Source organism: Vulpes lagopus, chromosome 11 (assembly GCF_018345385.1).
Source record: "Vulpes lagopus strain Blue_001 chromosome 11, ASM1834538v1, whole genome shotgun sequence".
Taxonomy (NCBI): domain Eukaryota; kingdom Metazoa; phylum Chordata; class Mammalia; order Carnivora; family Canidae; genus Vulpes; species Vulpes lagopus.
The window spans coordinates 89,876,142-89,888,977 of record NC_054834.1 but is presented as its reverse complement, the minus strand read 5'-3'; the positions used below and the strand labels follow the sequence as shown (position 1 = coordinate 89,888,977).

Below are 12,836 nucleotides of genomic sequence, written 5' to 3'. Positions count from 1 at the left end.
ACAAATGAGTGAGTAACAAATGCAAAATAAGGGGGAATATGCACGTTAAGCTAAAATAACAAAAATGACATGAAACACATTTAAAACTCTGATAAGGAATGTGGATAATTTTTAAATTTTTACTATCTAGAAAATATAGCCATATTTTATTTAACTAGCAAAACAAGATATTAGGCATATCAAAAACATTTTCAGTTTTCAAAACACACCCTGGCACAAATATAGTAAGCATAAGTATAACTTCTCATTCTGCCAAAGTCATGAAACAAAGCTAATTTGATATTCAACAGCTCCTAATGAAGATAACAGCTCTTAAGAAACAAAACAGGATTTTCTTTGGAAATAGAGACGTTAAGCCTAAAATACAAATTTATTTATTGCAAATAGGAATTTTCCGGTTTATAAATTAATGGTAATAAATGCACAATGACCTCTTAACTGTGGCCAAGCCTGCCATCACCATCTCCAAACATTTTTACCTTACAGCAAAAGGCATGTGCTTGAAGTCAGAAAACCAGGATTTGAGCATAGGGCTTGTGTTGGGAAGAATAAAAGACAAAATCACTAGCAGAATCACTTGCAAACCCTACAATATTGAACACATCAAAGTTAACTAGACTTTCCCATTAAGTATGCCACTATCGCCAAAAGTTTGAAGAATTTATCTTAGAGTTTTAGTCCGTGTGCTTTTTCTTTTCTATATCTTTACTCCAAGATGAAATACCTGAAATATAATATTTTAATTCAGGAAATTAGAGATTTTTAAACATCTGCTTTTTCTACATTGGAAGAAATTTTGTGGCTTATCAGCCATTTGTAAGTGTCGTATGGTTCACTTTAGCAAATCTTAATAGGTTAACCTGGCTGCAACTCACATCACTACAGGCCTCCAAACAACTCTGCCCCATGAAGATTTTCTTTCTTCTGGGAAGCAAGTACAAACCCTCAAATTCAAGTTGTATCTCGATTCTCAGAGAGCCCCACATCATAAAGTATGTATGTCCTTAATGCCCAGATCCTCTGATCAAAACTTGTAAAGCTGCCTCTTCCACCGGGAGTCTCTTTTTTTAAAGGGTATTGAGTTAGGACTCCTGGGTTCCCTAACTCCCTAGGATTATTTGGAGGGAGATGATGGCTTTCATGACATTTAAAAAAAATACATGATCTCCACATAGGTTTAAAACAAAAATTCTTTCATATTAGGCTGTCTTAATTCTATCCCATCACTCAGACTCAGGACAAAATAGTTTTTTTCTGATCTATTCAAACCTATTTTATTAATTGTTTTGCATCTAATTTTCTAACCTCTGACTCATAAGTCACTTATTTATTCAATACATACTCTCCCAGTATCTACTCTGAACAGAGAATTGCACATATGTTTGAGTTTTCACATAATTCATATAAAAATAATGTTTACACAAAGGGTATACAGTTATCTAAAAATAGAATAAATAATTCATGGAAAGATTTATTTAGTGCAAAGATTACAAATACTCAAAACATAGTAACAGACCATAATTTATAATTCAGGAGACTCAAATCTAAATCTCAACTTTATTATTCATTCTAATGCTAACTTAAAGACTTTTACACCTCATACAATTGGGTTCTCTTTCTTAAAAAAGAGAAGTAAGGAAATATTATTGTTTTAGATAATTCACAAAAAAATTATTAAATGTTAAAGCATAAAGGAAATAATCCAATTAAAATATGTTGATGTCTATGTAAAGGACATAGGGTAGGAAGGGGAATGAACTAGAATATTAAAGGGAGACTGAATTCTAGAATGCCATGCTTCTAAAAATGTCATTTACCATACTGCCTGGCAAGTCTGGGAACATGATTTACAGCCCCTCCACCCAAAACTGAAGTGAGATCCCTGTACCAAGCTTATCCCACATCTTGAATTCTTCACTTTATTTAATTCAAACATTTTCTTGAACTTTTGGAGGAAGTGGGCTTTTACACCAAAAGTCTTACCATGTCATGGAATCCCTGGCCTGATCATGTCTCAGAATTCCAGACAATGACTCTTTCTAAAGATGAAACAATGTTAAAAGTTGCTCTGAGACTCTGTTTAGATTTGTTTCCCCTTAAAGAACCTTACCTCTGGTTCCTGATGCATATCAATCCTCATCCCAAGATTTAAGCATTCTTCCTGTAAATGCCCCGGCCTAGCATATCCCCAGTCTTCTAAATCTTTGCTTCCTTGGTTTTCCCAGGGCTGGCTGTCAGTCAAACTACTGCCCTTCACCTAAAATAAAACCTCTCATTCACAACTACTCTATTTAACTTTTAGGAGTAAATAAAATTAGCATCTCCCACGAACACGTCATCAACCTCATTTCTAGGAAGTGGCTACTTCAATAAGGAGAATGAAGAATAAAACAAGGATGTATACGGTTTGACAGACAATAAGCCTTTGGAGAGAGACAGTTGTAGCAGAACCTGTGACTTGAATAAAATGCAGGAACAAGCGAGAAAGAAAGAGAGAGAGAAGGAGAAAGGGAGGGAGGAAAGAAGGAAAAGGAAAGGAAAGGAAAGGAAAGGAAAGGAAAGGAAAGAAAGAAAAGAAAAGAAAAGAAAAGAAAAGAAAAGAAAAGAAAAGAAAAGAAAGAAAAAGAAAATAGAAAATCAGTGGGATGCTGTTGGGGAAAAAATTTGGAGAAATATCTGAAAGGCTAGTATGTATACAATCACAACTGTAAGCATTTACTAATTCAAAGCTTTCAAATTCTGAAATAAAAAGCAGAAATTAGTACAACTCAGATCAAAAAGATATAAAATTGTGCAATTCAGATCATGTACATATTTTCCAAATGTTAAAGCAGTAAGGAAAATTAGCTCATGGATTTCACCCATTGCAAAACATTGTAAAATATGAAGACTTGTAAAAGGAGACCCTGGCAACATGATTAACATGAATGAAGAAGTCTTAGATGTAGCAAGCAATTCAGAAGGAAGCAGAAGAGGACAGAAAAAAGATGCAGTAAGTCAGGAAAAGGAGATTTACTAGAAGATGAGGAAAAGAGGTTCACTTACCTATGATCCCATTTGCAATATGCTAACTGTTGAGTAAGAGGAAAGAAAAAAAAAAAGAGCACATAACATTGCCAACCACACATACACATATTATATATATATATATATATATATATATATATATATATATATATATATTTAAATTCCCAGCTAAATAATTCAGTCAAAGAACAAAATCATAATGAATAACTATTTGAAAAAAGGATATGAATGTACCAAAATCTTAATAGCTAATTTTCTAATAGGGTTGAAAGGAGTTAAAATGTACAGGGCAGGGGTGGCACTGAATCGAGAGATTGCTTTCCCTTTATTCAATACTATAAATGTCTGAAAAAGAAAACACAACACATAAAACAGAATTTAGGATCTTAATATTAAAATTAAGAACATTTTAAGAAAAGGTGGAGATCATCATTTAAAATTTTCCCTTATAAAATCCTGTAGAAATACACTAATTACCAACATACAACATGATGATAGGTGCTTTTTCTCCCTGTGTGCTATTAACTTTCCTAAATTTGGTAAGTGACATGAGGATTTAAAGGAGAAAAAAAACTTGTAGTCAATAACATACGAATTCGTAGCACCTTTTATCAAGTTTTGATATCAGTATTTAAAACTATATTTATAATTCACAAAAAGCTTTAAAAATGAGGTTTTGATTACTTCTTCATTTTGATAAAAATTTTTCATGAGAACTTCAGAGTTTTCCAGGTGTACTTTGGGATGAGCTTCTTTGGGGTTACTTAAGTCACCTACTATTATTTTCTTCTGCAGAGAGCTGTGGAAAAGGCAAAGTCTATGGTATAAAGGCATAATCCTGCTGCCAATCAAAGTAACTTATATAGTGCTTGAGATCATAAAAAGGAATTTAAATACAACTTCTGGAAAGAGAATATAACTCTTGTTTTACTTTTTGCTTCATCACACTGTAACGTAAATAGACTGTTGCCCTTACTCAGTTCCTCAACTGCATGATGCCTCTTCAGTTCTTTTTGTCCTGGGAATGTAGGTTCAAATGAATGACTTGTAGGATAATGGGTCCATTACATCCTCAAGCCCACCCAGCATCCTAGTGATGCTTCAGACAAATGGGAGGAGGCACATCATTCTTCACCAGACATCCGTGGGTCTAACCCAGAACCAATTAGGAAGTAGGGGAAGAAAAGACAACTTGACTAAAAACTCACTTTCTTATTGATATAGTACGGGTCCAGGTCCTCCAAGGGCTCTGACACCATCTCTGGAGGAATGTCTCCATAAATAAATGGAAGAGATTTCCCTGCTTCCAAGTCACTGTTTGGCTTTGGGCCATTTTCATCATCCTCATCCTTACGCTCCTGTTTGGGTCTCTTAGCTTTCTCTTCTGCAATGCGTTGTTCAATAGCAGCAAGGGATTCCCTGGTAAAGAAGCGGAAGCTGTCAGGTCCTGGTGGTACCAGCACTGACTGTGCCATCTTTTCATCCTGCTCCTTTAATCACTGTTTAGCTCCTTGCATAAGAAAGTGCTATGGAAACAAGAGAAAGAGAGAGGGAGAGAGGGAGAGAGAGAAAGAGAGAAGCAACAGTCGTTAGGATAAAAGGTTAGCTGTGGTAATTACATGATATTGAGATAAAACATATAAACCAAGCTGTCTGCAATATTTTACTAAGGAAGCTGTATTTAGGGAATTCTCATGCATGCATTCATCTGCTTGCATGGAGATCTGTCTTTCACATTCAGTAGATGCCTATGAGGTAATCTGGTCTCCCACTCCCAAAATGTTTTAAGTGAAAATATCCAATTCAGAGCTCGGAAATGGAGGATACTGGTTTGTGCTTGCTGTTTCACTTGTGTGACTATTTTGGCAGCCATCTTTTTCAGCATCCCTTCTGAAAAAATATCAGAGATCCAAAACAAGAGATGAATAATCACCCAAAATTATAGAACCTGGGCTATGCAAGGATCTTGCATGTACTTCTCCATTTTTTTCCCATTCTTTTTGGCCTACTTTTATACCTTTAATAGCTTATTCAAAATCAACGCACCTGGGGAAAGAGCTCTGGAAATCCTGAAATGCCAGGCTCTGGAAACATAGGTAGATACTGCTTGAAAGCAAAGGAGCAGGAAGGAGTGGGGGATGCCCGATTACATTTGGAACTGCTCGGAAGCTGCACAGGGAGGGATCCAGCTCCTGCCAAACTGGGCAGGAAGTCATCCACGTCAGAGGTCTGGATCTTGGACCCCTCTGGCTTAGCAACCTGCTGCTACCTAGTATAATTGCTTCTTAAATTAACAAATTTGCAGTACTTAGGAAATACTGTAGAAATAGTTCATTTTCTCGAATAGTGCCCATTTCGTAAAAATCTAAATAGCATATTTAGGCTTGAAAAAATACCAAGTTTAAGACAGTTTATCTTTTAAACAAACTCTTATTTTGTTGGTCTTTGTCATAATATAAATGGAGGTTCACTGTATTCTAATCATATCTCACTGGACTAGCATATATAACTTAACAGAGCACACCAATCATTCCAAATGTTATCTCTGAACCAGTGGCAAGAGTTTCTATGATTTTTGAAATCATACAACCAAAACCTTAACTCCTGAATGTCATCTGTATTCAACCACTTATCTATTTTCCCTTCTTTTTAAAATATCAATCCACTGTAAGCCCCATCCTACAGGAATGAGAATTTCCATTTAATTATATGAAGTGCCTTTTTGAAGAGTAAATGCATTAATATCCGGATCATTTCTGTAGCATATGCTAGATCAAACAGGGAAATTTAAAATAACATAAGGTACTCTACCGTTTCTACATTTTTTTAAGTAGACTAGGACCTTTCAGCCACTAGCTAGCAGACTGCCCTCTCAGTACCACACTGCCTCCAACACATCCCTCATTTACCTCATCCATCCCTAGAGACCCTCATGCCTTGACAGACATAGGCACGAAGAAGGTCTATGCATACTCCAGGGAGGAAACTGCCATGCCTGGATGCTTTAATAGAAGAGACATGCTAAAACATGCAGCCAGCAGCTTCAAAATGAAAGTGGTCCTCTGCAGATTCCCCCAAGGATTCTACTGTAAAGGTAGAGAAGCATCACAGAGAATAAGCATAATAAGAATATTAAAACATTACCCCTGCAGGATCTTTTACACCCAGAGTTTGGGATTGATAAGCTGGCACCAAGAAGACTGCAGCTAAAATTCCATCATTCTTTTTTTCATTTTTTCATTTTTTTTTTTTTTTTTTTAAATTCTCCTTCAAAGACCACACCTAACTTCCTGTAAAAGGATTCTGGTAACTGAAGTAAGAACAGGCATTTCCTGTTTGGGGACTACAAAATGGCATTATTATAACTACCACTAGAGGGCGGGGGACTGTGAAGAGAAACCCTCACAGTGTGTGTACACAGAGCCCTGTGCTTCAGGCAGCCCAAGGCTTTCGCTAATGGAACTCTGATTTCTCACAGGCTTTTCTTAGAACAAAATGCTAAGACTCTGCTGATTTCAATCATTAACTTTGCTAACAGATTAAGCTTCTGTTCATGCTCTTTATTTGCTAAACCAGCAATCAATCAATCAATACAGATAATTCAAATTAAGAGTAGAAAAAGGAGAGTAAATACTGAAAGGTAAAAATAAAAATTCATAAAAAAGCAATTATATTAATGAAAGTCTTACATACAGTGGAATTTAACATTAGCCTCAGCCCCAGAGTGTCTGAAATCCAATAAGTGCTTTGCTAATTCAACAAAGAGATGGTCTTTGTGCCACACAAATAAACTTTCTCTAGAAATAAAATTACCCTGATGGGATATCAGTATTTTAACTTAGTGGCTGACAAGGCAACCAGAAGAAAACTGAAAAGCCAGTGAAATCCCGAGTGCCAGTCTTTCGATTAATGACATAGTCATGATCTGAGGACTTAACTATGTGCCAGTCACTGACTGAGCTAACGCGTCTCTATGCATCATATCGTTTCATCCTCGCCACAATCCTATCAAATAAACACTTTCACGATCCTGGTTTGAAAACTGAAGAAGGGAAATACACAAGCGATAGAGTCACCTAAGATCATACACACAGGATTCAAACTGAAAGTCTGACACCAAAAATCTGTGAAATGAAAAATAAAAATCAGGCAGTGGTACCAATTATAACCAGAAAAAATCCTAAGTATTAAATCATTATATCTTGCATATTTTCTAGTTTCATAATTTTCATTAGAAAATGTATTTGTTAGAATTGAGCATAGAGAAGATAGAGCCAAAAATGGTTTTTTAATCACTCTTGCAGGTCTCTTTTTTGTTTTTTGTTTTTAAAGATTTTATTTATTTATCCATGAGAGACACAGGGAGAGAGAGGCAGAGACACAGGCAGAGGGGGAAGCAGGCTCCATGCAGGGAGCCTGATGTGGGACTCAATCCTGGGACTCCAGGATCACACCCTGAGCCAAAGGCAGACACTTAACCCTTGAGCCACCCAGGCGTCCCATAGCACGTCTCTTTTGGTTATAAGAGACAAAAGAATGATTCACACTGGCTTGAGAAAGAAAAAAGAAAGAAAGAGGGATCCCTGGGTGGCGCAGCGGTTTGGCGCCTGCCTTTGGCCCAGGGCGCGATCCTGGAGACCCGGGATCGAATCCCACGTCGGGCTCCCGGTGCATGGAGCCTGCTTCTCCCTCTGCCTGTGTCTCTGCCTCTGCCTCTCTCTCTCTCTCTCTCTGTGTGACTACCATAAATAAAAATTAAAAGAAAGAAAGAGAAAGGGAGGAGGGGAGGGAGGGAGGAAGGGAGAGAGGAAAGGATGGAAGGAAAAGGAAATTCATTAGTTGAAGGTTTATTGTTTAGAGGTAGCTTTGGGTATGGAATGATTCTGGTGCACAGCTGACATTACCAGCACTTAGTTATGCTGCATCCTTTGGCTTTGACTTTCATGGTGATAGCTTTTCTAGATATTCATCCCTTATTATAGTAAGGTGCTATAGCAGCTCCAGCCTCCCAACCTCCCGGACTTAAGTCCCATAGGAATAAAGACCCAGAAAAACTCTCATTGCATCTCACTGGCTCCAGCTGGGTCACACGCCCATCCCTGAAGTAATCACTCAGTCCGAGGTAATGTTGTGCTTTATGCTTTGATTGGCCTACCCCAAAGCAAATGCCTTACCCTAGGAACTGTGATAGGGGTGTAAGATTGTGGTAGTGGTGTAAGAATATTTCTCAATAGTGGAGTTGGAATACTATCACAGGATATGGGGTAGATGGATGCTTATCAACAAAAACAAGTAAGTGTGTACTGTAGTCACATACTGGTCATATCTGCAATGCTTCAATACTTGGTAATATTATAAATGTCAGAAGATATATATATTGTTATTTCTAATGAAAATGGTAAAGCTAGCAAATATGCTATATATATATATACATACAAACAAGATATTTTCTAGCATATATATAGCATATTTGCTAACTTTACCATATTCATTAGGAAAAATATATCTTCTGCGTACACCACCTTAAAGACTTAGAAGCCAGGCAAGAAAGTTAGAAGATTCTTTCCCCAAAATAAGTTGTCCTACTGTAATCATATAGTCCACAAATCTCTGTAATGAGCATTAGCTACCTTTATCAAATGAAAACATGAGTATTCTGGTCTCACTTTACAAATGTGCTTAATAATAGGCTTTTGTGTAACAAGATTCTAATTTAAAAAAATAAATTAAGGGGCAAAACACTTACCAGTGATTTGCCAAGTGTATTTTTGGGGGGAGATGACCATAATAATAACACATACTGCACTATTTTTGTCAGGCACTATCTTAAGAACTATAAAACCCATTTAATTCTTACAACAACCTAATGAAATAGATGCTATGATTATCTCTATTTAAAACATGGGGAAACTGATGTATCAAGAGGATAAATAATTCACAGCATGAATAAGTTCTCACAGTTGAAAGTAGTAGTGTCAGAATTTGAACTCATGCTCTGTGGTCACGGAATCCATGTGCCTAACCATTATGCAATGCTTCTCCAGCCTCTTCCAGGAGCCGCTTGCTATCAGGAACACCAAGGTAATGTGCAGTTTATTTGATATTGTGTTACTTGTAGGGTCACTCATTCCTGTCTCATTGATCCTAGCTAGTGAATGTGTCTTAGGATATTTAAAAGGGGGAACACAGGATGTTCTACCAAAATATCAAAGATATATGATGAGCAACACCTGAAAAGTTTTTCAATTTCAAAAGTACTTCTATGCAATATAGATTTGAAATAAAAATCGTAGTCTCTTTTTTCTGATTCCCCAGGATTAAGTTTTCAGAGAGCTTTCACATTAGTTTTTCTTCCATTTGTTCTTGTTAATACCAAACTGACATTTTATGAGAATTCTAAATGGCATGTTATATGAAGTTTTTGAACTTCACTCAGTTGTATTACTTTGCAAGCAGGTGATTTTATATTACAACTTTTAAGTCCAGACATTATATTTAGAAGACCCATAAGTAATTGGAAAGGCAAACAATATTATTTTAAGTAGTCAAAAAGGAACGGATATTAAGAATTAGATTTCTAAATTCTGATTACATTTGTTTGCCTTCAATGCCTTCTTTTAAAATTTTGTCTCACTTATAAAAGAGGAACATTAATTTTCTAAAATAAAATATAAAAGAAGACATGTTATTATGCATGTTGACACTTACAAGAATAATAGAGTTATATGAAAGATAGAGTAATAATAAAACAAAGACATGTAGTAAAAATAACATATGACTCTAATTTCTTTCCACTAAGAATCACTTTATAACAATAAGTACTCTCAGGTTCAACTTATACTTAAAAAAAATTGGATTACTTAATCTCACAGACAAGAAAATAATTATATAATAATTTATATTATAATTAATGATTGTGGATAAGTGCTCAAAAACTTTAGAGGATTTTTACCCAAGAAAGCTGAGAAAGACTAAAAAATGTCTTTCTGAAAGTTATCTTTTAATCCAATTTTACAACTAAGTTCTGGTCTTCTTCAGTACATTACAATAATGCTGGAAACATAAACTAAGAAAAGATTTGCTGACTGTTATCTGAAGATTTATTTTTGGACTTTCTAGTTTCCTTGATCCATAGATTTCAATCTATTTTTTCAGGAACTTTTTGATGGTCACTTACTGTGTTTTTACATATCGTTCTCTCTTTAACCTCAATCCACTCACTCATTTCTGTAACTAACAATTTCCATAAAAGGGAAAAAGTTCTGAATAACCAGACTTACGTGTTTGCCACTGTAGATTAGGAACAGAACATAATAGAAAGTGAAAGATCTAGGCTCAGTATGTACTATTCAGATAAACCGTCATTTTTCTTTCAATGCCAGGGTTAGTTCCAATATGAAAAAGCTTATTTGCAGTGTTTTATATTCATATATTCATTCACTTTATAAAAGTATAGGCATTCCTTTAAATGACTGTTATATTTTTAAATATTATTTTTTTCCTTAACAGATATGCACACCAATATTATCATGATCATGATAATCCCTGGGAAATAATATTCAGTGTAGAAAATAATCACTTTACATCCAGTTTTCCTGGGAAAAAAATTATATATAACGAGATATGCCTATATTTTTATGCAAGTATTTTTATTCTATTGCAGATAGCCTGGCAACACATTTCTACATCCTTTTTAAATCTTTAGATATGTTAAATGCATGTTAGTAGACATCTATGAACTACCTCAACACTTCCTAAATGATTTGTTAGCTGGAAAGGCACCTCTATGCTGATTACATATTTGTTTATTTTTGATGGCTAGATAATACTAGAATCACAGAATTCAGTTCTGAATTTAATACGTAAGGAAGAAAATTTCCCAAGGTATGGTCCTCCTCATAATAATGAGACATTTCCATTTGTTCCAAATGCCTGAATATTTCCAGCTTCAGTTTTCATCAAGGACTTCTACCTTATAATTTTCCCCCTCAGCCCTCATCCTCTTCAATGAGGGAGAAAAAAAGCAGCCTCTAAACCCCCAGTGGGGTAGTGGATGTGAATGTCCAGGCATCCGCCCCAGGAGACAACAAGCGGGCAGAGCCAGGAGCAGAAGGTCTTTGAAATGAAAAACAATGTTCAAAAAATAGCTACATTCCAAAATGGCCTAGATATAAAATGTGTACATTCATGTGTGTACGTACATGTGTGTGCCTCAGACAGAGAGAGAACTCACTGTGAGAGAATGAGACCATACGAGACTATGGATTTGTATCTTCAGGTCATGTTGACATGATCTAAATTCTGGCACTCTACTTGGTTCTTGATATTGTTATCTCATTTAATCCTTGTGCTGTTTTGTAAAGGAAGTAGTGTTGTTGACACTTTTCTAATGTGGTGGTGATCTGGGCTTACGGAGGCTGTAAGTAGGCATTGCCACACAGAGCCAGCATTTAAACTCACATGTGTCTGATTGCAAATTCTAAATACACTTCATCATCCCATTTTCTGAGAAATGTACCATTGATTCACCAACTGAGAAGGATAACATGAAATATGTCTGATTTTATAAGTCACTGGATCTCTACCTACACCTGAGAATACCATAAGCCCACTGCTATTAAACAAACTGGTGCCCTACAAGGAATAACTTAGTTTCCCCTTATAATCATGTTATTGTGGGGTTAGCTTGACTTCTGCTGGAATAAGACTTAAACTCTCTGAACTTTGGTTTTCTCATCACTATAAATGTAAGCTCAGTAAGTTTTATGAAATAAATTTATTTTAAAAAAAGTAAATACTATGCCCAGGACATAGTAGATGCTAAATAAATGCTTGTCAGAGACACCTTAGTGATGTTCATCAGTAGAACTTTGTATTAAAGTTATCCATGTAAAGCCTATATCTCCTATTATTTCATCTGTCTTATCTTCATCCATCTTTCTTTGTGGTTTTTCCGCAATGCTCAGGCTAGTACATCACCTGAGATAAATTGTACAGTAAATCATTAATGAGTTAACAGCTGTAACCCTATATTATTCAGAAGCTTTTTTTTTTTTTTTTTTTATTCAGAAGCTTTCTTGTTCTTTTCACTCAGTACACTTTCTTTTCTCACCAGTTTATAATTTATGGGTCAAGACACCAGCCTAATTCCAGATTTGGGGTTTGTTTCTCTCTTTCAGTTTTACAGGACAGTGTAAATAACCCTATACATTCATGGCCCCTCCACTGTTAGAGCTTACTTTACCTTTCTTAAAGTCAGACTACTTAACAAAAGTCAGACAATTCTCTCTGTTGCCTCCCCTCTCCACTACACAAGCACACCTTATGTGCATAAACATGCGATACGGGATCCCTGGGTGGCGCAGCGGTTTGGCGCCTGCCTTTGGCCCAGGGCGCGATCCTGGAGACCCGGGATCGAATCCCACATCAGGCTCCCAGCGCATGGAGCCTGCTTCTCCCTCTGCCTGTGTCTCTGCCTCTCTCTCTTTCTCTCTGTATGACTATCATAAATAAATAAAATTTAAAAAAAAAAAAAAAAGAAAGAAACATGCGATACGCTTGTTTCTACCTCTGTAGCTTATTTCAGCAGCCCAGAAAGTTCAACATTCATTTCTTTGCCTTTCCCATATTTCACTTGTTCAGGTGCAATTGCTCTCACAAACTTTAAGAAACATCTCCTTCTGGGCACCTGGGTGGCTCAGTGGGTTCGGTGGCTACCTCCATCTCAGGTCCTAATCTCAAGAGTCCTAGGATGGAGCCCTGCTGCCCCTAGGCTCCTTGCTCAGAGGGGAGCCTGCTTCTCCCTCTCC

General features: G+C 36.3%; 1 protein-coding gene across 2 annotated transcripts in view; it reads right to left on the bottom strand.

Annotated features, from left to right (window-relative positions):
- Positions 1–12,836, bottom strand: part of LOC121471826 (sodium channel protein type 2 subunit alpha) — a 209,607-nt gene that overhangs the window by 79,153 nt on the left and 117,618 nt on the right. Inside the window, exons 1-3 of one of the 2 annotated variants that reach the window (XM_041722668.1) lie at positions 6,172–6,261; positions 4,236–4,553; positions 3,254–3,372 (exon numbers count right to left, since the gene is read on the bottom strand). In XM_041722668.1, the coding sequence (XP_041578602.1) occupies positions 3,254–3,372; positions 4,236–4,502 (386 nt within the window). In that variant the 5' untranslated portion in view covers positions 4,503–4,553; positions 6,172–6,261. Of the gene's footprint in view, positions 1–3,253; positions 3,373–4,235; positions 4,554–6,171; positions 6,262–12,836 lie in introns of those variants that run through there. The other variant, XM_041722667.1, reaches the window with a different exon arrangement.